At 36.2% G+C, this 27,532-nt stretch overlaps 1 protein-coding gene across 1 annotated transcript in view; it reads right to left on the bottom strand.

Annotated features, from left to right (window-relative positions):
* The window catches only part of EYS (eyes shut homolog), a 1,685,250-nt gene that overhangs the window by 477,269 nt on the left and 1,180,449 nt on the right, over nucleotides 1-27,532 (bottom strand). The window contains 1 exon segment of the mRNA XM_053601630.1: nucleotides 8,234-8,466. Within this exon segment, the coding sequence (XP_053457605.1) occupies nucleotides 8,234-8,466 (233 nt within the window).

The raw sequence follows: 27,532 nt of genomic DNA, 5'->3' as shown, positions 1-27,532 counted from the left end.
AAGGTACCTTGATCTTGGACTTCCCAGACTCCAGAATTATGAACCAATAAATTTCTGTTCATGATAAATTATTAGATCTCAAGTATTCTGTTATAATAGCACAGAACAAACTAAGACATTAAGATATGTAACTACTGGGTACTTGGAATGTGGCTACTTTGAATTAAGGTACGCGATATGTGTAAAGAAACACCAGATTCCAAAGACAGCATGATATAAAAGAATATGAAGTATTCCATTGACAGTTTATATTATTTAAATGGTAATATTTTAGATACACTAGGTTTAGCGTTGAAATGATAATATTTTAGATATACTTGGCTAACTACTACATAAAATATACTATTAAAGATCATTTCTTCTGTACCTTATAGTTTTTTAATATGGCAACAGGAAACTTAAAAATTGCACATATTCCTTCCTTTATATCTTTATTGGCCATTGTTTCTATAGAATCAACAAAAATTAAGTATTGCACAAAATGTGAAAACCAGTTTTTTTCCTAATTGTTACCTGTGTTTAAACATTATTGCTTTAAAAACAATTTCATTGATAATAATATGAGGTATTGTAATTAACTTTTCTTCTTTCTACTGTTACAAGAAAATTTACATTAGTAAAAAATACTGTTAAACATGTCCGTCAATTATAAGCACCAGTAGTAAATTCATCCAATGTCATGTTTGTGTCTATAGTCAAATCTATTTTATCTATCTAGAGAAAATTGGGCACAATTGAAGTCATTACTATCTTAATTTTTCTAAGTTTATTCAATCATTTATCTCAAGTAGATGCAATGTAATATATTATTCTTGCAATTCAACTTGGAATCTACCATTGGAAATATTTGAAAGGTACATGCTGAGGCAGATTTGGGTTATGGGCATTGTATTCTAGCACCAGATTTTCCCTTAATTGGTAGTCTACTTATGTTAGTATACTTCTTTTGAACATTGTTTCTGTACCTGTAAAATCCTAGTTTAAAAAAAATTTAGTTTTAAGGTGCTTTCCAATAGCAAGTGATTTTCATAGCTCTACCAAAGACCCAAAGCATGTATTTTAATTATCTCACATGTTTTAAATTGTGTGTGTGTGTGTGTGTGTGTGTGTATGATATGTGTGATAAATCTATTATGCAATAAAGTCAAGGCGCTTGACAAATTTAGCACTGAAGTAGAAATATAAGATAAATCATATTTCCCTGTGTGCACGTATTTACAAATGTTTAGCTAGCTGGTTATGACTTTTTATAGAATGGGTCAGTCTCATTCATTTCATATCTCTGTTGTTTATGTCATGGTAAAGTTTTACTGTGTATGATTTGGTTTTCTGTGAATAACTGATGGGTCAAGTAAAAGGGGAGAAAGATACCTTGACTGTGAATTGCCTTTCATAATCACATTTGATACCAAACATTTTTTCTTCACAAAATAATACATTAGAAGATACAAGCCTGATTCAGACTGGTAACTTTTTTACAAAAAACTGTACCATATCCTGCACAGAAAACAGAAAGATCTGCTATACTTCTAAATTATTGGAGAAGAATTAGGGTTACAAGAGTTTTTATCCTACTTTTTGGCTTTCTAATTGCTTCCCAATTTTTCTCCCCATCTTCTCCCCATCCTCACTATAATTCTATAGTTTACTCTCATATCTGTCATTCTGAAGCCCAAATTTGGTCATTCAGTCTTTTGCATGATTGAAAACCTTTACTAATGAATTTCATATTTTAATCTGTCACTTTGGATTCTCTGCAGTATGAATTTTACCTAAATTTCCAGCTTTATATCTCAGCTGGTCCCACATGTGCCCTGATCCTAAACTAAACTCTTTCATGTGCTTTTTCATTCTAATTCCTTCTAAGTACCATTTAAACTCACTCTTTTAAATAAAAACACAATACCATTTTCTCCATAAAATAGTTTGTCCTGATGACCTAAATTGAAAGTAAGAAAGAGAAAAAAAAATTAGTTCATGAAAATATTTTGATGGTATATTTATGGCGTGCTTGCAAGGAGGAAAGGCAACATTTTTCTTTTTTTTTTTACTGAACTATTCTGCAATATAGATTAAGAAAAAAGACAAATTTCAGAAATTTAAGGAGAAAACAGAGTGTGCATGTGTGCTAAGAATGCCCATTGCTAATGATTATAATTGGGGGTGGAAATGAAGATGATCTTGGTGGATTATGTTACTATTTCAGAAGCTTATAGAACAATGCTCCCTCTTGTCCCTCTCTTCCCTTTCCTGTACAGCAATAGTTAGTATATGTTTTGAGGTTTGGCAATTGGACAATTTCAGAGCTTCTCCTGGGATTCTAAATCTTGAGCTAATGACTCAGAACATGATGGCAGTTTGAGTTCAAACACAGTGGTGAGGGTAGACAGAACAGCCTGTTTCTGAATGAGCCCCACTATGGTTCTCACTGCCTGGCCTTAGGAAACATTCTCATGTTCTTCCCGCAATTCTATGAGCGCCAGATATCTATTAGATATCTAGCCAATAAATCCCCTCTTCTGTATGATCTTGTAAATCTCCTGAGAGAGAACCAGAAATCCTGCATTAGGCAGGATACTAGCCACCACCCAAAGATGTCCACATCCCAATTCCTAAAATTCGTGCATATATGTTACTTTACATGACCAAGAAGAACTGGAATTGCAGAGGGAATTAAGATTGCTAATCAGCTGACTTTGAGATACAGAGATTATCCTGGATTATCTCAGGTTCTATACAATAAGAAGGGTCATTAAGTGTAGAAAAGGGAGATGGAAAAATAGGTCTGAGTGATATGAGAACGATTAACCCATCATCACTTGCTTTGAAGACGGATAAAGGAGCCCTGATCCAAGCAATGCAGATAGCCTGTAGAAGACGGAAAAGGCAAGAAAATATATTATCCCCTAGAAACTCCAGGAAGGAACACTGCCCTTCCAAGCCTTGGTCTAAACCCATTGAGACTTAAAGCATAGTAATAGGTACCAGGATAGGCTGTGGACTTTCTTTTTCTCCAACTGGTTTAGTGAGAATATAGTAGCTGACAGTGGTGAGGAGGTCAGCAGATTGGAGAGCTCCAGCTCACCCCTGCCTTCAGAAATGAAATCTTCTCCATACTCAATACTGACATCAAGCTAGTAGATGATCTAATACATGCCCACATAAGAGAAAAACTCAAATCGGTTCAAGGTGGGGGGCAGGGGAATGAGGGAGTGGGGGAGGGGAGGATGGGGGATGGGTGTGCTCCCACTTAATGGGCACAGTGTTAAGGTGTATGGCACACCTTTTAGCAGGGGCAGGACACAATTATAAGAGGGGCTCTGCCTCATAAATGCAAACACTGTAACCTAAAAAAAAAAAGAAAATGAAATCTTCTCTCTTCGATAATAGGTAATCTTATCTCCCCTTCAACCCTGTCCTTGACTTCAATTCCCATTCATTTTCAATTTAACATCTTAATATTTCAGCCATTGTAATTTATTAACAAAAATGCAGCATTGCTCTCTGATTTCAAAGACAGACTTTCAGTCATGGGTATTATGTTTGAAAAGGCAGACACCTATTTCTTGGTTTTATTATGATGATGTCGACTATTAATTCTCTGAAAAGGAGACAAATCACTGGCTATGGAAATCTCACTCATGCTCTGTTTCTCTACCTTTTTGGCTTTGGAATGTCTGACTGTGGCCCTGATTTGAAGTCAATAATAAATTCAGGCTACTCGAATACAACTTCCCAATACATTTCAGTTATAGTGAAAACAAAGACTGACATCAAAGCAGCCTTTTAAAAAAATTGTTAACACGACAAAATATCTAGTAAAACTTCTCATTTTTATTTCTAGGTTTGTAATTGACTCAGTACAATTAACCTTTAAACATATACGGAATATAAGCAGTCAGGATATCAAATAAAGAAAAGATTTCTTGCTCCTAATGGACGCCATTTAAATACTCCTTTATTGAACTATTTATAAAACTGTTTCATGGAACACTAAAAAGTATGTGGCTGCTTAAAAAATGTTAATACTGTAATTAATAGTCAGAAGCATACGCTTTCCCCCAGCACAAGGCACTGATATTCTAAATCTGTCACCCTGAACTTTACAGTAGGAATCAGCCATCTGCCTGTCTGCAGCTACATAAAACAAAGAAAAGAATATGGTCTTATGCTTCCCGTGGTTTCATGCAAGATTATTGAGGTAAAGTAGGCAACAAGGTTGAGCCAATATGAATTGAGACAGTGTGTGCCCATTTCTACCAAGTACAAGCTGTGCGACCTTGAGAAATTAATGTAACAACTTTAGACTCTGGAGCACTCATTTGCAAATGGGGGTAATTTACAGAGTTTACTTCAACTGGATTATTATTCTGAGGGTTGAGTAAAATAACATGCATGAAGCATTCACTAAATATATATTTATATTTATATTAATCAATTCCATAAGACAGCATTATTAGCTGATTGTTAATGATTTGATAAAGTAGAATATACGATACAATGCCAAATAGACAGGAAATAAGTGTATGGGTGACCCATTACTGGATAACATATCCCCTCCACCCTCCAAACTCTTTTCTGTGTTACTGAATCTAGTGCTATAGGCATATATGTTAATTTATACCTCCATTTTGCTGTGAAACACCAAAGTTGTTGAAATAAAATACTTTAACATTCTTTCACATGTTAAGAATAACTAAGAGTAAAAAGAAGCAAGGCTTGTGAAGAAAAAAAATCAATTTCCAAAATATCTTTACATTTAGATGTCTGTGCAATCAAAACTTTTTCAGTCGTGTTCTTTTATGTCTAGATTTTTCTGAAATTCGAATACTCTTAAAATGACTTCCTATGCTTTTAGTTTGAGTGAAATAATTATGAAAATGACTGACCACGCAGACAACTTTTGGGGGGGTCACCTGATGTGTTTTTCAGTTTAATTTATGGAGGTATGATAATAGCGTTTTCATTCAAAAATTATTAGATCAATATTAACTTCTTTGGTTTTCTGATTTTTGAAATTTCACTTTTTTAAGCAAAATTTCTTTTCTTCTTGAAATAAAGATGCTGTTAATAAACAGATGAAAGACTGGAACAGTTTAAAAATCCTATGTCATGCCATCACATTAAATTCGATTTTCTAACTTGGGCAGCGATATACCATGGTGATTAAATGTGAATTCTGGAGTCAGTGAAGAGTACTTCTAATCCCATTTCTACCACGTACAAGCTGTGCGACCTTGGGAAATTAATGTAACAACTTTAGACTCTAGAGCTCTCATTTGCAAATGGAGGTAATTTACAGAGCTTACTTCAGCTGGGTTACTGTGAGGGTTCAGTAAAACAATATGCATGTAGCATTCAGTGCAGTGTCTGGTAAATCATAACTCTTTACAATAATGTTATGCAAATTTTGTTCCTGAATCAGAAGTTCACATATTTTAAGTGTTAATTGTACTCTGTTAAGAAAGGGACTCATTTAAGAAATTATTTTCTTGGTAGTCTATCTGTAAGTTCTGATTTATCTGCAAAATTCTAAGCATCTAATGGCAAACACATTTTTAAGAAATTATATAAACCCATATAATAAACATAAATAGGGAGATTTAGGAACTGCTTATTCAAAGCAAAGTTTTTGCCAGGCAATTGAAACACTTTGAAACTGGTATATAATACTGTTTACTGAAAATTAAACTTAAAAATTATGGCATCTGGCCAACCTAGTTCATACACAAAAATTTATAGCTTGGTACCAGATTCCTGAATCACTGCCTTAGGCAGCAGTCAACATCTTTCAGTGTGGGCATTAAGGCATATACCATTACAAATAATATTTATAGCATTAGTTTGAAAACACAAACCTGCTCTAGGCTTTTGTTATGACTGAAAGAAGCAGGCACTTTATTGAAATTTAAGGGGGAAATGTTTAAAAATTATTAAAAATAAATAGCTATCGATTTTATATTTAGAAATATTTTTAATTCTGAAACTGCACATCCCAACGCACTCTGTGGATTATGTTGAAATACTAAAGAGGCAATATAATAAAATTACAGATAGTACTATGATATCGCATAGTCTAAAAAGAGTCCTATTGCATGAATTTTGTTTAGTGTATCAGATGCAGATATTACTGAATTAAACATTCTTTTAGAAAGGCAATTTCCAGTTGCTCATATTTATTAATGCAAATATCAAAGTATCTGATTACTATGCATTTAAAAAGAAATATTCTATAGTAGATTATCTAGTACTTACTAAAACATTATCATCTAATTATTAATTTTTATAATATTATAAATTCAACAGGAAAAATGGTTAAAATATAGAAAGTAGAGAGTGATTAACAATATGATAAAAATAATATAATTCCAACGATGAATACAGGGGAGATGCCCATTTTTTTTTTTCCTGAGGTCCAGTTTCCTACATTCTGGCACTCAAAATACCAAATGTGTTAAACCTCAGTCAAGACTTGGCTTAACCAGAAATGCACCTGAATTTCTTGTTTTCTGGAAGAAGGCGTAGGTTACTCTGTGAAGTGTTAAAGCTAATAGGTAAAAAGTTAAAGCAGAAAGAAGTAGAGGTTCAGTAGGGCAGGGAGAAATGATGGCTTAGAGGGTTATTCCTCATATGTGTATAGCTACTGACCAGGAAGGAGATAAGCTAATATAAAGCATTAAAATATCAAAGTGTATTTTAAGAGAGATAAGAAGGATAATTTTCAAAGACACCACCTAGCACAAAGTTAAAGAAAAAGTCTTCCCAGAGTTTGGTTAAATGTGAATCTAAAAGAGCTTTAGCACTTGAATTATCCCCCAAACTTCTACTCCGAATGTAATATATAAATGGTCTTAAATGCAGCCCTAAGCAAATCCCATGATATTTCACATACACATCAATGTGTCCAAAAATCGAGCCACGTTGATATATCTTCAAAAGCATTTTTCAGTTAAAAATTTTGAATTATAAGAATATTTATATGGTGTTTAAAATAAACATGAAAATAAATTTTCCATTTCTGTGCTTTTTACTGTATTGGCTTACTTGGCTGAATGTAACATTTATCACACAAGGTCATTTAAATAACATACATATGTACCTTTGAATTAACTTTAGGAAGTCCTACATTTTAGTACTAAAAAGGGGAAATATTTAATACAATCTTAGATAAGTGATGAAATTCTCTTCACTCTCAGTTGTAATTCAATAGTAATCCCCATCCCGACTCCCTAATTTAGAACTAATGATTAATTTTACATAGATAACAATGGATACTTGTCAGTGTTGGGGCATGTAGTTCTCTGCATCATGACCTGAAGCCTTGTAATCTGTCCAGAACAATTCTGGCTTTAGTTGGCTGGCACTGTCTTGATTAACTGAAAACCTCTTAGAAGGCTATTGGATGTTGACAATAGGGTAATTTTTTTTTTTTTTTGATTCATAAAGGGTTCCATTAAGGCTAAAACCATATTCTTAAGCATCGAAAATAATGTACTCGTCCTAAATGCTAAATTTAAATATGGAGCTGTGCATATAAAACATACAAATGTAGTGATTTGATTAGCCATTAAGCAATAAAAATAGTATTAATTAAAACCTAATTGTCTCCATGGTGATAAAGGAAGGATTCACCATAATTTTAGAAATAACTAAATAATAATGCTGCATTTGATTTTAACTCCTACTTTACATGGCAATTGAAGATATATTTTGAATGGCATTTCTTTCTTTCTTTTTCTTTTTTTTTGAGACAGTCTCAAGCTGTTACCCTGGGTAGAGTGCAGTGGCGTCACAGCTCACAGCAACCTCAAATTCTTGGGCTTAAGCGATTCTCTTGCCTCAGCCTCCCAAGTAGCTGGGACTACAGGCACCTGCCACAATGCTCAGCTATTTTTTTGGTTGTAGTTGTCATTATTGTTTGGCGGGCCAGGCTGGATTTGAACCCGCCATCTCCGCTATATGTGGGGGGTGCCCTAGCCACTGAGCTACAGGCCCCGAACCTTGAATGGCATTTCTAGTGTAAAAAAAACAAAAGAAAAGAAAAAAACCTTAGAGTTTTGTTTCTCCAATAATGAGCAGAAAGTACTCTATTAGAATTCATTTTTAAATAAAATTATACAGATGTTTTTTGTTCGTTCTAGCATTCATCAGTATGATTGTGTGTTTCAATAATATCCCATTCCCTGGTGAAGCTTTTAAAAATGAATACAGAAGAATAATGAAGATTGATTACCTTTTTCACAGAAACGGCCAGTAAAATGTAGGGGGCAGTCACAATGGAAGGAGGCTGTGCCGCTGGAGAGGAAGATGGGACGGCAGGTGCCTCCGTTGTGGCACACACTCTCCAGGCAGGCAGAGGGCGCTGCAGGAGAGGGACGGAGGGAAGTCCTCCCCGAGTCCATTGTTTGTGTCACACCAGAGGGAGCAATGTAGGAGGCTTTTGGAGAGAGGGTAAAATCCTGGAATCTGTGATTCATAAACAGATCAGAAAGCAAAGTATAAGCAAAAGTAGTAGAAAACTACATGGAATAACAGAACATTTGGTTTAAAATTAGCGGGAATAAAAGCAACATTGATTTGTTCTCAACAAGGCTTGAGGAGAAACAATTATCATGTTTATTTTACAATTCTGAGATTTTTCAGTTTTGAAAATGTCTAAAGTACATAATATGACCCTAGGTAAATCAGGGAGCTGTCGTAAATCTACCAGGTTTGAGACGCTAAATTAATTTCTTCAGGGTAGAAAGAATCCTGGACAAATTGACCTTCATAAGTTTCACAATCAGTTGTCTTATGGCAAAGAATTAGAATTTTGGCCTAATGTTGTCCTCTGGTTATTAAAATCTTAGGAGCCTAACATCAAGAAAACACCATGTTACATTACGGTGCTAAAATTAGGCTGATTTCCAGGTCCGTTGCTAGAAGTTTGCATTCCCCAAAGTGACTTCATTCATTTCTAGGATTCATGCAAGAGGTACCTCAGAGTACTCATAAATAGTTTAGTATTTTTTTTTGACAATTTTTGCTAATTTTAATTTTTCTTTCCTACTAAATAATGATTAAAAACAACACATTCTCTCTGAATTACATGAAATTCCTTACTTTCACACTCAAAGCCCTTCGACAATCTAATTTCTTTCTGCCTTTTTAGCCTATTTAATCATGATTCACAGTAAGTACCTTAAATTCCCTCAAACCAAATGAGATTACTAATCCTTAACTACCCGGAACTTTCCTAATTTGGGAAGTTCATTCAACTGCTTGCTATGTATTCTTTTCCTTCTCTTCCTAACTTACCCTGTAGTGCGAGTCCCCATCCACATTATTCCCTTCACTTACGCTTCTCACATGCCCCTGGCTCAACAAGATGACTTTGACGTTTCTCTCCTCATCTGTCATTTGTGCCACTGTTAAAACATTAGCCATGTGCTTATAGTTTAATGATTTTATGTGTAGCCTCTCCTATTAGGCTATACATGGTCATTGTTTTTCTATCTTCCTTCCACACACACATTTCTCATTTGAGCAGAAATCCTTATTAATAATAAACACTTTATAAACAGTTGTTCTGTTAATGTTTTCAGTGTACTTATTAATTTTACAAATTGTTAGGAAAGCAGTACTTTGGGAATTTCACTTAATATAATCATGAGAGAATTATCTTTTTTTTCTTTTGCGACACAGTCTCACTATGTCACTCTGTAGAGTGCCAGGTGTCACAGCTCATAGCAACCTCAAACTCTTGGGCTTAAGAGATTCTCTTGCCTCTGCCTCCTGAGTAGCTGGGACTGTAGGCGCCCCACAACGCCGGCTATTTTTTTTGTTGTGGCAGTTGTCATTGTTGTTTAGCTGGCCCTGGCCGGATTTGAACTTGCCAGTCTTGGTGTATGTGGCTGGTGCCGTAACCACTGTGCTATGGGCACTAAGCCAGAATTATCCTTTTAATATAAAAAAAGAATGCTGCAATAGAAATAATCAACAATTTGAGTGAATTTTAATTTTGCACATTGCTACTAATATAAAATATTAGCAAAAAGGAATCAGTTCAGACATACTTTCCGACAATAGAGACGTCGATAGCAATTTTTGTATCTACTATGCACACTGATGTCAACTTACTGGAATGCAAAAGTTGAAGAAAATGACCTAGATAACAATTTATAAAAACATTTAACATAATGTTAATGTAAAGTCAATTCTTTTGTTTTATAATTCTTTTGCAACCTAAAATTCTTCTTTATGGTGTTCATCACAGGTCGTAACAATGAATTTATTTTTATGGCTGTTGGAGGCTGTTCCCCTTTTCTCTCCTCTGTATTGCAAACTCCATGAAGGACGAATTATCTCTGCTTCATATTATCCTGAGCAACAATGTTTGGCCCTCTCCTAAGCTCTCCAATATATTTTATAAATAGATTTGAATATTTCTCTCTCTCTTTTTTTTATAAATAAGCAATGTACCACACTACTAAAATGAAAATAGCAAGCTAAAATACCTTTGTCGCCCTGGGATTAATTTTATAACTCTGTTATATAAATCTTTAGTTTTATAAATAATACAAATTCCAATGCTTTTGATGCAATATTATAATCAACCTTCTTTTTTTTCTGTTAGAAGATTACTGTAGTTCTTCCCATTTGTACTCACAATTTAAGTTTGTCCCTTTTAGGTAACTTTTGTCAAATTAAATTATAATGCTAATTTGAATTACATGGAATTTATTACTCAGTATTCTGAATCCTAATTTAATTTTTAGGTTAGTGTTTCTGAATAATTTTACCATTTCATCTAACATTTGCCATGGACTTCATGAACTGCAGTCAATCACCTCTTTCTCAGGAATAAATTAGACTGAATTAAATGTCAGTGCTTTTTTACTTTTATTATAGCTGCTTGGGAAGCCTATATGTCACCTGGAAAAAAATCAATATTTTGCATATTTCAGTTTTTAAAAATTACACAAAAATTATTACCATCAATTGATCGATCAATTAAAACATCAGGATGATCAATCAAATTTTGAAAGCAACATTAAACAGATATATTTATGTTATAAAAAACAAATTTCATATTTAATATAACAGCTCCTAATAGTGAAAGTCCATGGCTTTCAGCAGTTTTCTTTTTGTAAGTTACAAATTATGTCATGAATTTACTTATTTTAGAATTTAGAATGAAAATTTATTCAATTTGTTATATATTTTAAAATATTTTTTCTGATTGCTAAAATTTTAATGTATTTTTACATATATGTTAAAAAATCAAGTGAATGTGAAAGTTTATTAAAATAACTTCATGATAAACATATTAATATAATTAGCAATATAAAAAGGAGCAGTAAAGTTCCAACTTTTTTATTTTAAAAATCATGAATATATGAAAGTTTACAAATAAATCAGCTTGATATTGTCAAGATTATTTTAAAAATCTTAAAAATTGAAGTTCTTTGTCTTTCTCTTATAAATACTTGATATATTTACTATCTACCCCAAATAATAAACGTCAATAACTGCTTGATAACTTCTTGAGTAACTTTGTACAAGGATACAGTGATGAATCAGCCAGTGCTGTAACAAGAAGGGAGCCTTCCCAAATGTTCTCTTAATAAATTAATGTCTGAATAACATGATAATTCTACTTAGAAGTCAAGTCTGATCATTAGAGAAAGACGTCTTGATAGCATAGTGATTTCCAGTCGTATTGCAGAACTCTAGATGGAAGGGAAAGGATGCCACACTTTTCCTTACTTTGAACACTTTCTCTTTTGCTGGTTCTACAGAATCCCTTGGTTTGCAGGCATCAAATAGCCCTAGGCTGGGTAAACCATGTAGCTAAAAAATTCACATTGCTTCAGCCTGAGGGATTTTGCTCAGCTGACTTTACTACTGTGCAGCAGACAATGACCTCAAATTCCTAAGCAGGAGTGCCCTCATTTTCAGGTGTTTGAATCCTAAGAACCTTACTTCATGGGTAGAGAAATAAGTGAATCTTCAGAACAATGATAAAGTACTAAAAGAATAATGATGATAATATATTGAAAAAATAAAAAACCTCACCTAGAACAATCTTGACTTTAGGGCTCCTAATAGTGTAAGGGGAAGAAAAGTTTCAAAAATCATTGTGTTTAATTTAACAAAGTAGTAACATAAATTACTACTTTGAATAGTAGTAATTCAAAGTAGAAAAGTAGAATAAAGCATTCTACTTTTTCCACCTGTTAGAATATCCTATTTTACTTTTTGTTTTTTCATCTAAAAATAATTCTCAGTGGGCTGCTCTGTCAGTAAATAAAAATTCTTCACTTTCCTTTTAAAACTACAGAGGTTTGCGTTGTTTGGGTTTGCCATCACTGATTATAATAGAGTTTGTGATTATTACATTAAGGCTGTTCAAGTTCTTTTTTTCTTGCGATCTGGGCCATAAATTTATTTTTAATAGTCTCGTTGAGACATAAGTTACATGTAGAATGTACCCTTTTAAATTGTGCATTGTTGAATAACTTTTAGTAGATACACAATTGTACAACCACCACTATAATTTAGTGTTATATTTTGGCGTCCCCCCCAAATCCCCTTTTCTATTAGCAGTCACTCCCCAACACACAGCCTCAGCATAGCCTTAACCAACCTTTAATCTACTTTCTGTCTCTATGGCTTTTCCTATTTTGGACATTTCATAGAAATGTAATTATATGATATGCCAGATTCTTGTGATTGGCTACTTCGCTTACATAATATTTTTAAGTTCATCGTGTTGCCGTATGTATCAGAACTTTATTCTTTTTATTAATGGTGTGTACATTATATATATATATAAAATATGGTGTGGGTGTATATATACACATGTCGTGGATCTATGTGAGTGAACCCTGACCTGGTCTGAACGCCTGCTGGGAAACAATCCTGGAAATAACTAACTCAACACCAGTTTTAAGGAAAAACAAGTTTGAGGCTGCCTGGCGATGGCTTACACTAACTCAGGCTGAGTAGACCCAGAATGCAGCTCCTTCCTGGCCTCTTCAGAAGGTTTGCATTAGTTTTTAACAGAAGCGCATATGCGTGGCTTGGTGCTGGTAGCTCCGTGGTGGTTAGGGCGCCGGCCACATACACCAAGGCTGGTGGGTTCAAACCCAGCCTGGGCCAGCTAAACAACAGTGACAACTGCAACAGATAAATAGCCGTATATTGTTTCAGGTGCCTGTAGTCCCAGCTACTTGGGAGGCTGAGGCAAGAGAATTGCTCAAGCACAAGAGTTTGAGGTTGCTCTGAGCTATGAGGTCAGGGCACACTAACCACTCACCCCTCAAAAAAAAAAAGTGCATATGCAAAAGATAGGGTTGAAAGAATCCCAAATTCCCAGGAAGACTGGATAGAAAGCAGGGCAAGGGACTGGTAAACAAACGGCAGTCTATGTCAATAGACGGGGAGGGAGAAGCCAGTTCTGTTCAGGAAAGGGAAGTAAGCCAGGTTTTCTAGTTTAACTACATATCCATGAGTTTAATCCCTCCAGTCTATTGACTCTCAAATGCATGAGCCTGGTCTGTGCTGACCTGAGTGGCTGGCGCCTCAGGATTCTTTTCCTCCTGGAGAAGAACACCCAGGAATTGCCCTCTCCCTGGTTACCTCAGAATTGAGGCGGGGCGCTCTGCTGAGATGTCCATCTATCTACCTCCACAACATCAGATTTTATTTATCCGTTCATTAGCTGATGGACATTTGGGCCATTTCTGCCTTTTGGCTTCTATAAACAATGCTACCATGAACATTTGTTTAAGTTTTTCTCTGGATGTACGTATCTATTACTTTGCTGGATTATATATTCTATGCTTAACATTTTGAGCAACAATCAAACTATTTTCCAAAGCAGCTGCAGCATTTGGCATTACTACCAGCAAAACATTAGAGTTCCAAATTCTCCACATTTTTTTTTTTTTAAGACAGAGTTTCACTCCATTGCCCTCTGTACAGTGCGGTAGCGTCTCAGTTCACAGCACACAGCAACCTCCTAAGTCACGTCTTGGGCTTAGGTGATTCTCTTGCCTCAGCCTCCCAGTAGTTGGGACTACAGATGCCTGCCACAACCCCCATCTATTTTTTGTTGCAGTTTGGCTGGGACCTGTTTTGAACCTGCCACCCTCGGGATATGGGGCTGGTGCCCCACTCACTGAGCCACAGCTGCTGCCCAATTCTCCACATTTTTGTTGGGTCATAAATTCTTTTATTGGTATATTTTGACTAAGATCTCCCCATTTTCTTTAACCCCAGCTTCCGGCCTCATACATTCTTATAAATAGCATGTGCATTTGAATTTTTTAATGGATTTTGCCAAATCCCTCTCAAAAAGTTGCTTTAATTTGTATACTGTGTAGTTGCAACCTTTTACCACGTTTACACCAATAATTTTATTATCACGTTTTTTACTGTTTAGTAGCCAGTTATATAAAAACTAGAAACTCGGTGTTTTAAATCACATTTCTTTAGTAATACAGTAGGTAGTATAATAATGACCTCTGATTAAATTAAAAGTAGTTTTCTGAACTGCCTAACTATTAATAATATGTGTTCCATTCATCTGTAGTCATATAGGGTCAGGCCAGCTCCATAGATTCCCTTTGATAAGAGAGCATAGAAAGGTTATGATTGCTTGTCATTCTTTCCGAGTATCCCTATCTCTACTTTAATTATCAAATGTCATAGCTATAAACACATACGTTTGTGTTAACATACCTACCTTCATAGCTACATCTACACCTAGATGTATAACCTAACATCTCCTGTACTATTTCTGTGAGATTTCTTAGATGTCAGCCCCTCAAGTTTCATACACACTAATGGAAAATACCTAGTGATATTTTAGTGGTGGCGCCTGACAGGAATAAATTCAGGGAAGAATAAATTTCTGCTTTAACTTTCAAAATCACAGAAACATCATACTATCTAATAGAGATTTAAACATATAGAAAATGGCTTCAGACCTTTAAATTGTTCCTATTCTCAGCTAGTTCTAAAATCTCACATTATTTTTATTTGACCCAACAAGTTTGAAAATACTTAATCATAGTAAATTTTATCCGAGGGCAAAGCAACGTAAAAAATGTTGTTGCTATTCAAAATGTATTTAATTGGCATTGTTATGTTAAAGAAGGAATATGTAATATTACTCTTAGTACACGTACAATCTTTCAATTTTTCTGTCATTCAAGTAATTATTGGATATCAAAACAACAAATTATACATGTAAAAATTAATCCCCAATGTTTCTCTTTTTTAAATATAACATTATATAAGAGAGGCAGTCCCTCGGTTATGGAAGAGGTAAGTATTATATATTAGTTCTTAAGCTGAATTTTTTGTAAGTTGAAACAGGTACCTATTACCTGTTAATAGGTACTACTGGTACCAGTAGTACCTATTAACCAGGTACCAGTAGTAGCCTCTGTTGTTAAGTGAGAATTGTATGTAAGTTGAATATTTGTACCTCAGAGACTACCTGTACAATAAGAATCATATCCTCATAAAGGACTTAGTAAGTTTTTTTTCTTTTTTTTTTTTTTGAGACAGAGTCTCACGCTTTTTTTGTGTGTGTGTGTGTGGTTTTTGGCCGGGGCTGGGATTGAACCCACCACCTCCAGCATATGGGGCTGGCGCCCTACTCCTTTGAGCCACAGGAGCTGCCCAACAAAGTCTCCCTCTTTCACCTCAACTTCCCCTGTAGCTGGAACTACAGGTGCCTGCCACAACATCCAGCTAATATTTCTATTTTTAGTAGGGATGGGTCTCAGTCCTGCTCAGGCTGGTCTCGAACTCCTGAGCTCAAGCAATACGCCAGTCTTGGCCTCCCAGAGTGCTAGGATTACAGGTGTGAGCCATCTTCCCTGGCTAGGGTTTAGTAAATTTTAACATTATAAAATACAAATGAATTAATTTGCTCTTAACAAAATGGTGAGAACATTTTATAGATCTTATTTTCATAGTTTTCTAGTTTTTCTTACTGGACAAATGCATGTCTCATTTCTGTCATTTTCTATTCCTGTGCTGGGGTCCCCAGGACGACAAGCATTCTCATTCTCTCCTAACTGCTGGTCCCTGCTTGCTGCTGGGAGGTGGCACCGGCACTCCAGGGTACCTGAGACCGCTGCATCTCAGTACATAGGGTGGGGGTTTCTGAAAAGTCGGCTCCCCCTTGATAGGTCTGATGTCCCTTTCTCAGGCCAGCTGCACCTAGAGTCTCTCCTGATCACAAAGAACACACAGGCTCTCCACATTTTGATTCCAAAACACAAAGCCCAAGACCGGATGGGAATTATTTAAACACTTTCCGTTTCCACGCCAAATCAGGAAGCATCAGAAATTCTGGATTTCTTTCCTGTCTTCCCTTCAAATTCTACCTTTCCTATTTTGTTGTAAACTAGTAAAAAACTCCCTCCACCTTTTATCGGTTCTATGTTCGTATTTACTTTTCAATATCCTTAACTTTTAGTTCCAATCTTCCTCCAATCCACCCTCCTCATTGGACTCATTTTTCTTATCAGATATTACTCCTATGCCACAAATTACTCCAATTAAAAATATAAGTTCCTCCATGATTTAATTTCATCTTACTTTTCAGTCTTATTATATACCCAAAATGTGTTCTAATAACATTTTAGAACATTTAAAAACTAGGTGTAATATTTTCAATATTCCATGCTTCTTGTTTTTCATATATCAGGATTCCCCTAGGATGTATTTTAACTTTACAATTCCCCTTTTTTCTTTCAAGACACAGTTCCAAAATTATAGTCTCAGAATTTCTTTTGGTTTCCTTAGACATAATTAATTGTATTAATATTTTACACATACCCAGCTAAAGAAATAATACCAGATAACTCTAATATTACAGCTACAGATAATGTGACAGTCTTTATTCATATCATCCTCCAAACTCAAATACTTCCATTCCCAAGAGGCAATCACTCTGTGTTCCATTTGTAAAAATACATATCCATATTCTCAGGACATAGAATTTACTTTTATTTCTTTATCAGTTTTTAAATAAGTGTGATTGTGTTAGTTAAAAGCAATGCTAGCTCCCAAATCTCAGTGGCTTAATAACATAGAAGTTTATTTCTTGTCCACAGAAAGCTCAGCCAGCATACGTGGAGGAGGGGAGTTCTGTTCCTTGTTGTCATCAATGATATTTAGGGACTTGAGTGACAGACTTAATCAGTCTTGGTACATGGTTTCTGAGGTCTCCTTGAGAGTCACACTCATATATTCAAATACAAGTTGTGTATAAAAGGTAGGGGAAAGGAGCATGGGGGATCTTAGTCAATCTCATTTCATTGACCCAGGTCAAATCAAACACATCGCAAGGAGCGATGTGAATCAAACACATTGCGATGTGCCTAAGAAGGCAGGAAAATGAGGTGGTTAACCCAGCCAGGCTCTGCTATGGAGATCAGGTTATACAAATTGTTATTAATAAAAATAAAGCATAACATTATATGTTTTGTTTTCATGTTCAGTTACAAAATATTTTGAAGATCTTTATTGTCATTATACATAGATATAGCTCAGAAATTTTAAAGAGAGAAGTTCTTAATGTACTCCGTGGATGAATTACAATGCAATGAATTGTTTCTCTGCTGTTAAACATTAGAGTTGTTTCAAACTTTTAAAATTGTAAATACTACAGTGAATATCATGTAAAAACCTCTTCTGATTACTGCTGGGAACCTGATAAATATGTGGTGGAATAAATTTAGAAAAGTATGTACAGGAAAATTAAACTGGGATCCAAAACTAAAATCATTTCCTAAAATTCTACAGTATTTCAGAGAACAAGCTGAGCTGCTTAGGGCTCTACCTCAATTTCCATTGAAGTTCTAAGGAAAGACCCAAATAGAGCTATATCTTGCACTATTTTTAGAAGTGTTTAACATACTATTTTTCTTCCTATAAACACTAAAATATCTTAAATTATTTGTGTAGGTTAAAAACACAAAAATACACTAAACAATGAAATAAAATCAAATACGTAGATAAAAAGGTGCTGAGGCAAAGAGTCTGACAGACATCAAAGCAACGCTGTCTATCTTACCTTGTTCTGGAATGCCCAGCGTTCTACTGCTAAAGCAATGGATTTAACCTTGTCTGATAGGAACATTTATTAATGGCTTATCTGTGAGAATCTGGGCAATTGACTTTAGCCAGCAGTATCCTCAGGACGGTAGAGATAGTCCTCCTATGAAGTCAAACGTGATGCCTTAAAATACTCTTTATAATCCATTGGTTTATCTCGAGACAAGTAGATTTGTTTAATAACCTTTTCAGTGACTTGATTTCATAATCTCTATGAAAGGAACATCATATGTCAGAGACCTACCAGGACTATTCCAGCTTAAAATAGATGGACCTCAGAGAATTACTGGGTAGCAGGGTTCAGTAACTAGTGTTGCCACTGATGTCTAATAAGCCTGTCTTGTCTTACTGAGTGCATTAAATTATCTTCAGGAATGCCGTGGGAGATTCACTTTAAATGCCAAGAATGTGACACCAACACTGAGGCACAATACAAGAGAGATTATAGAGAACGAATTTCTTATAGTTTTTACTTTTCTTCTAGTTAAGAAAGCAACCAGATTCTCCTAAAGTAAAATGCCATTTCTTTCCTTTTTTAAAAATCTTTCCAATCATTTTCTCAGAAAATCACTATTATGGTTGAGTTTGTCTGAAATAAAAGTGTGTTCATCTGCTCCATATATTCCATGAATATTTGTTGTGTGCCTAATAGGTGCCATGTAGACAGTATGCCAAGATCATCTGGTCGCACACTCTTAAGAAGCTCTTGGAGAGCTCAGTGAGACCCATAGACATACTAAACAAGAATACCATTCAAGATGGAAAAGACGCTGTGACAGCACACAGGAAAAAATCAAGTCTTCATCAAGAATTTAAAAAGTCTTCATGGAGAGGTTGGTTGTTCTAAATCCTAAGGAATATTGAGGATATTTCTAGGTGGCCAAAGTTAGGCTGAAGAAACAATATATGGAAAAGTGTGAAAAATTCCAGCATTGGTAGTCGGAAAATGTATATTTTGGAAAACGGATTTGTTAGTATAAATCATGATGGGATTATAGTTTGGATCTCTTTGAATTTTAGCACTTGAAATTCTTGTTCTATAGACGCTGAAAAGTTCTTCTCTTTAGTCATTCAAATCAGGTCCGTTCACTGCACAACTCTGGACATACCACAGTCTCCTGAGTTCCCATTCTCACTACCCCCCAAACCTTATCCTCTTTCCTAGATAGCTCTTCCCTCTGGCCAAAGACCTGAGCATGGTCCCTTTCCTCACTCTCCCTGCCCCATGTTGTGTGTCATCACCAAGACCTCTTCAATCCATTGGTCTGTATCTGTCTCAGTCCAGTTTTTACTATTACCACTTCTTGCCTGGGTGATTACGAAAACAATTCAGTTGGCTTCCTTGCTTCCAGTCTTAATCCTGTCAATCACCACAGTCAAGGTGATCTTGTTAAAATGTGAACCTGCTCACGAAACTCTCCTTCTTGGAACACTCAGAGGCGACCTATTGCTCTGAGCATTAAGTCTAATCTCTCTACCACAGCTTTCAAAGCCGTCCGCAAGCTGGTTCTGCCTCCTGAGGAGTCTCATCTCTAATCTCTCGGCCTTCAAACAATTTGTTCCTTTTTGCTTTGTTCTACTTTCCCTGATTGATGCCTGTTTGTACTTCAGTTCTTAACTTGGAAGACATCTCCGTGGGAAGCTTTGCCTGGCCCTCCTCAATTTTCATTTAGACACATCCTAAATGTTTAGCCCCGTGTACTACTTTGAGACATTTTATCACTCGGAACTGCAATAGCTTATTTATTTCTATTTACCCCTGAAATCGAAACTGTAAGTTCAGGGATTTTATCTATGTATTCCCTTCTCATAGTGTTCTGGGTGCTTAACCCAGCCCCTTTAACAGGAATGACATTTTATAGCTGCAGAAGAGTTGAATAAAAAAGTTAATGTGCGAGAGTCTTGATCAGAAAGTCTGTCACATATCATATTGAGCAGTCTGGACTTTATTTTTTATGTCAATGTTTTAGGTACATGTCGGGAAGTACCAGAACTCATAGAACAATGATGGGGTAGCTGCTGGGAACATCAGTATTTCTCAAAGTTAACTGATGTACCACTTATGCAGTTTAATTAAATTAATATTTAATATTTGCCTGGCTTAAGATAACACGATTTTAATAAACTTTCTCTGCACTATGCTACTCGAGTGAGGCATGAAATACCTATGAGCCTGTGTTTACTCTTCTCAGGCTTTAATTGCACACAGCAGAAACTCTTGGGAAGCGCCGTGGTGTGGTTGATGTTGTTGGGGTTTTATGCAAAGTGGAATAATACACTGAGATTTAAATGTAAATGTTTGAAAGTCACATTTTTTGTTGTAAATAATAAATGGACCTCGTATTTTACAATTGTGAGAACAACAGAGGCTTGTACTATTTTTACCAACATGATTACATAGTTAGGGTCTCAGGTCACTGCTGGTGACAGGTCATCACCCACCAATTACATTTTCAGATCTCAAGTGTTTCCTGGATTTCTTACGACCACGGCAAGCATCAGTGTCATTTTAGCTCTCACTTCACTAAAGAAGGATCAGTTCTGTACTAATTGAGCCCTCATGTGACACCATCTGTTGGAAAGGGATTACTGCACCTGTGCCTGGAACCAGCGGGGCTCTGCCTCCTCCAAGTCTGACTGAAATGATCACCAAGGCAACTCGTGTGTGCAGGGAGCTAATTCCCAAGGCGGCAGACATTGTACAGCATAAGTCAGGTGCTGGGAGTAGGCGACTGAATAAATTCAACTCCTTTCTTCCCCAAAAGACTGTTCTCACATGGTGCAGTATAGAAGTCTCTTGTAAATTATCGGAGGGGCTGAGCAGTCAGCAGTGAGTATTACGAAGCTGTGCTCTGCACAGCAATGCATCCCTTGCTATTCAACTTCCTTCTTTGCTCACTCCCTTTCCCCTTCATTCTGGGGACTGTACTCCACATAAACTATTAGTTAAGATTCTCTTTTCTAGGGAATCCAATTCAAGAAAGCTATATTTTGGAAATTGGTGACTAACCGTGGTTCTGCCCCAGGGAGGCCCTAAGTGAACAATTATTTGGTCTTTCTTTCATTACACCTTCTTGAGTCACTGTGACATTTTCATACTACAATATCATTCTTAAGAAAGATTTGTAACATTTCACAGAAGGATATGTTTGTTTGGAAAACAATTTGAGTGTGCATGTTTGGGATCTGTGTAGTTGAAGGGCAGCGCTATTAAAAAAAACATGGCATACTGTTTTCAGTCTCCAACTCGATAGCCTAAATTTCAGTTTGCTCTAACAGAGTCACTTTCTAGCTTGCTCCACTACAAATTATGTCCCCAGACTGACCTAATAGGATTCCTGTGCTGTCTGGCTTTTAAACTATTTGACCAAAACGGGAGCTACAAGTGGGAGTTGGGAAGGAGGCAGGAGTTCGGGTAGAGTGAGATTTGCTTCTGTGAACCTCTCTCTGAGGTCATGGCGAGCTGGTTGCATCCCCTGATAGAAGCTTTTACTCCTACATAGCTTCTGCCTTCCCTTGTCCCTTGGTCCCAGGATAGTAATAGCTTGTTAGATGCTCACCTGACTTTTCGGTACTACCCTTTGTGGTTCTACCAAACCTCATCCCCACTTGTATTGTTGCCACCTAGTAAATAATCCTGCTTGAACTGTTGTAATGCACTGTTGTAACAGGTTGTGCATCTGTTTCCTGTTTGGACCCTGACAAATGGACCTGTCAATACACCTGCCTTTGGGAAAATCACCTTGCAGAAAAGATGGAAGATTCAAAAAATATGTAGGAATATAAGAAGCAAAGAAAAAGGGAGAAATAGGCAAAACTGGGGGCACTACCTGCTTTAAGGGAAATTTGATGCTATAGATAACTTTCACCAAGACAGAAAACAAATAGTACAAAGGAAAGAGTAAAATTTGGAAACAATTCTGTGAAAAATCAAGCGCAAAGTGTTTTGAAGGTAAGAGGATATTAAATGCTATAGAATTGAAGCCCCCAACTCCCAGGCTATAGAAAGTTATCAGTTCAGTTCTTATTCTATGTTAAATGCTATAGACTTGAAACTCCCAACTCCCAGGCCACAGATGGTTATCCGTTCAGTTCTTGGCCTGTTAGGAACCAGGCCACAGAGCAGGAGGTGAGTGGTGGGCAAGTGGTGAGCAAAGCTTCGTCTGCACTTATAGCTACTCCCCACTGATCACATCATCACCTGAGCTCTGCCTCCTGTCAGATAAGCCAGGACATCAGCTTCTCATAAGGGCGCAGACCCTCCAAGGAAGTGCGCGTGTGAGGGATCTAGGTTGCGTGCTGTTTATGAGAATCTAATGCCTAATGATGTGAGGCAAATGTAATGCACTTGAGTCATCCTGAAATGCTCCTTCCCATCCCCTAGTCCATGGAAAAATTGTCTTTCATAAAGCAGTCCCTGGTGCCAAAATGTTTGGGGACCACTGCTACATAGAGAGACGGAAAAGATTGCAGTTTAAAACACGTTCACTAATTCTTAACATGTAACCATTATTGGTAGCCATGACACATGCAATTTCAGTACAGGCTGAGGCCGGTCATGAGCTATCTCCTCTTTTCACAGGAGATGTGGAAGTTAACTGAAAAAGTGAGACCTACTTTTGCTAAAACCTAAATAAATACCCAAGAGAAGAAAAAGAGATTCTCAAATAATCAGGACACTCAGATCCTCACTAGAAACTCTCTCAACTGAAATAATTCTTATCCATTTTGTCTATTAACATTATCTTTCTTTTCTCCCTAGTTCTAGTTTACACATTACAATTTATTTATTTATTTATTTTGTAGAGACAGAGTCTCACTGTACCGCCCTCGGGTAGAGTGCCTTGGCGTCACACAGCTCACAGCAACCTCCAACTCCTGAGCTTAAGCGATTCTCTTGCCTCAGCCTCCGGAGTAGCTGGGACTACAGGTGCCCGCCACAACGCCCGGCTATTTTTTGGTTGCAGTATTTGCCGGGGCTGAGGTTTGAACCCGCCAACCTCGGCATATGGGGCCGGCGCCCTACTCACTGAGCCAGAGGCACCGCCCTACAATTTATTTTTTATCAATATTTCTACTAATAAGTTACATTCATTATGAACATCATAAACTACTGACAGCAAAATATTGTAATAAAAATTAATGATGCTCCATATTCCTTTTGATTATCCTCACCTAAAAATATTCACTGCATTTTGATATTTTTCTAATTCAATTAAATAAATCAATCACCATTCGTATAGTAAAAAGGAGTTATTGCTATTTTAGTTGATCTGTTTCACTAAAAATACTGCCTAATTTATTGTAAGAGTTCATTCAATTATACCACTGAAACGTGTGGTGTTTGTGTGTGTTTTTGTATGTGTTTATATGTGTGTGTGTATGTTTGGGTACTTAATGGACATAATATAGCAGGTAGGCTACTTTGGAAATATGTTTGTCCATTATACAAATTTATCATGTTGTCTGATTTCATTTCTTTCTCTTACTATCCTATGATAAAAAAAAACTCATGGTTTCCAAGATAAACAGTAGAAATTCATATTTTATATATTCCTCTGTGTGATTGTGAGTTTCTGATTTGATAATGAATATTCTTTAAGTTTTTATCATATAAAAATATGAGTTTCATTCACTATGAATGGCATAGTCCAAAACACTTCTCTACATATCTCAAATATATGATCATTATATTCTTAATTCTGAAAAATATTCACATACTGTGGAATTTGAAATAATGCTTATTAACATACAGGTAGGCTAGAAAGTTCATGTGCATTTTAAAATAGTGAACAATTTAAAACTGCACATGAACTCTATGGCCACCCCGTATTAAATCTACCCAGTTTATAATGGAGTAGATTCAGGTTTGCAATTGCTCACTATATACCTCATTTGTCTTTCATACATTTAGGGTCTATGTAATTTAAATCTTTCACACACCAATAATGGAGAAATGAAAACCTACTCGTGTTTAAATGTTTTTGCTTTCAGGGCGGTTCTCATATGACTGATCTTGGGAGCAGGGCAGGCAGAGCTAACTCACTGGCCTCAGCCTAGTGGGGATTCACAGAGAATGGCTCTGTGGGAGCCACTTACACCAGGAGCCAGGGCTTGGTATTTCATTTAAGAGGCTCCTGTGGATTTGTCTCCAATTTCCTTTCAGCCCCACCAGTTTTCTTTTTATTACTATGCTGCAAAGGAAAAAAAAGACAAAGAAGCAGTTGAAAAGGGAAGCCCACTCAACCATACTAAGATGCTGTGGAGGTTCATCCATCCTGCAGCAAGGTTGCTAAGGACCCTGCAGGATGCCTGTCTCCAGTGCAGCCCACATGGACAAAAACGTCAGAAGTCGTGATTAGATTCGCCATTATGAGCCACCAGCTCCGAAGGAATGAACTGGGAACATAACCTGTCATTTATGGGCGTGACAGTAAATGTTGCCTTTGATACACATGCCCACCAGAGGCAGAGAGATCAAGATAATGAGAGTTATGCAAATAGCCACTTTACGGACCTGGAGTACAAATGAGTTTGCTTCTCTCCACTGGAAATTCCAATTCTATTTCTCCTTCACTGGCTCCCCCCAGCTTCAGTACCATAGTTGGTCTTGCAGATGATTTCCTTCCTGACATCTGGTCAATGCCTCAAATCTATTATCTTTCAATAGAATACTTTTTTTTTTTTCCTTTCAAAGCCGACTCTTATTTTTCATTTATTCAAACTGAAAACAACTTTGAGATTGCTTGGGTTAGTCTTTCCTTTCCCTCATTCTATTTGATGCTCTTTGTTCCCTCTGAATCCTAGGAGTAAGTCTCTCTGAATCTGGACTACTGAAATATTTCCAGTTCTAAACATCTCCTCCCTACAACATTCTGTATGTTTATCTGAGGCTTTGTGATTCACTTGTTTTCTGAGTTTTTTTATATCATTATATAGAATTTTTATCTTTCTCTATTTCATAGGTGATAGTTGCCTTCTATCACTTTCTTTCTATATATTTAGAGAAGACCACTTTTTAAACCATTTTTATATATTTATCCTTAACTCCGTTTTTAAAGGTCAGCTTGGTGGTATATGTATACCATGGAATACTATTCAGCCATTAAAAAAAATGGAGACTTTACATCCTTCGTATTAACCTGGATGGAAGTGGAAGACATTATTCTTAGTAAAGCATCACAAGAATGGAGAAGCATGAATCCTATGTACTCAATCTTGATATGAGGACAATTAATGACAATTAAGGTCATGGGGGGGAAGCAGAAAGAGGGATGGAGGGAGGGGGGTGGGGCCTTAGTGTGTGTCACACTTTATGGGGGCAAGACATGATTGCAAGAGGGACTTTACCTAACAATTGTAATCAGTGTAACTGGCTTATTGTACCCTCAATGAATCCCCAACAATAAAAAAAAAAAAATGGGAAAAAAAAAATAAATAAATAAAATAAAATGAGCAGCTTTACTCTCTAAAAAAAAAAAAAAAAAAAAATAAAGGTCAGCTTGACTGTAATTTCCAAGCTAATCTGAATTCCCTTATCTGAGTCCCATAGCGCGTAGCACATCACCTTGGAATGATCTCTTTGCATCTATTTCTCTTTCTGAACTATAAATACTAAGGAAGACCCCATGACTTATGTAAATTTGTATCAAGTAAAGATACAAAATTCAATTTAGTTTATTGGATGGAATTACGAATACTATGTCATTTCCCTAATTCTAAATTAAGAAGGGATGTGCAGTTTAATCCCTGATATAACAACTATTCAGATGCTCATCTACCAGGCCAGCAAGAAATGGTATCAATGATGATAATGACAGTGGTTACCATTCCAATTTTATGCTGTGACAAGAGAAGATTCTACATTTAGATTCCCAAGACCTTATTTAATGGTTGATAACTATAAAGATCCTGGAGATTCAGTCGTGTAGAAAGTATCCAGGGCAAATATTGACTATCAATGTCATTTTTTCACACTGTCATTTTACTCTCTTCAAACTGGTACCAAATCTTGATATGGCCCCTGCATCATAAGAAGCTTACTGGTAGTTTTAGGCTGCAGAAAGACCTGTGAATATTCATCCCTTTCTCCAATGGATCTGTTTCACCCTTTTCAATACAGCAGGGATTGGATTTTAATGATATTTTGAAAGTAAACCAGAATTTAATTTTACAATACAGTGTGGAATAAACAGCCCAACTCAGATGTCTAATTTTCAGGACTTATAAGTCAAGTCATTGTAAAGGGAACCTGAGCCACTCCAGTGCAGATCTCCTGTGATATTAAACTGCAGAACACTAAAGAAGCTGGAAGTGACCCCTTTCCCCAAGGCTTAAAGAGAATGACACTAAAATAATTTGATTGCTAATTGGAGAGGAAATGTATTGTAGAACTTTCCATAATGCAAATGTAGAAAGAACCCTGTGCTTTATCATTTTAGCTCTTGGAGGATAAGGTGGGTCAGTGACAACAAACAAGAGAAAAAGTGTGCTCTTTGAATCTAGGGTTACATAATTTAAAGATAAAAATGTTTATAATGCCAACAGTGTGCCAGATGGGAGAATATGAGTGTTATCTCAAAGTCAGCACAGCTATCACACACAAAAAAATAATCTAATAGCATTTAACTCAAGATATTAAATCACTACTTTTAGGTGTATAAAGATCAACTTATAAAGGAGTAAGGAAATGTCTCAGTACTTCTAGGCTGCTCACATTTTGAAATATGTGTTAATATAAAGTCCACTGGAGTTATCTATTTATGAGGGTAAGGCCCTAGGCATTTGCCTGAGCAGTCTCTCCCATATTGTACCCCACAGGCATCTGAATCAACACCCAACACATTGCCATGCTAATATACCGTATCAATACTTTTGTCAGCTAGAAATTTAGAATTCAATTAGATCAATACTCCGAGTCATTTGGACCTCAAATCTGTCTGTGCTTAAGGTAATAGTATATTATGCAATAAATAAAAGTGGGTACTTGCCTTTTGAGCAGACAGGCCCCATATTTGTTCTAGTTATTTGGAGTTTTCTAGGGGCCATAATCCTGTTTCTAGGAAAGTTACCCACTAGAATCCTCTTTATTTAAAGAGCTGCTCTTCTAGGTATACATGGGGAGCAAATACTGTAACAGAAGTTATATAGCTAGGGTCTTGGGTTGCAATTTTAACATTTTTTCAGTTAACTTCTTGATCCTTTACCCCATTGCTCACTCCTGCTCCCAGCTCTGTTGTACGTGGAATAAACTTATGATCAAGACAGCTGTAATGTTCCCCTCAGCTTGTCTAAACCTTGGTTTCTTTCGGACTAGAAGCCTCTGACTTCTCTTAGAGCATTTATTTTAGAAATATTTCAGTTGGAGATAATTTCTCTGAGATGTAAACCTTTCCTAGCCTTTTGCCAG

Source organism: Nycticebus coucang, chromosome 9 (genome assembly GCF_027406575.1).
Source record: "Nycticebus coucang isolate mNycCou1 chromosome 9, mNycCou1.pri, whole genome shotgun sequence".
Lineage (NCBI taxonomy): Eukaryota > Metazoa > Chordata > Mammalia > Primates > Lorisidae > Nycticebus > Nycticebus coucang.
The sequence above is the reverse complement of the archived record's forward strand: the minus strand, read 5'-3'. Positions and strand labels throughout refer to the sequence as shown.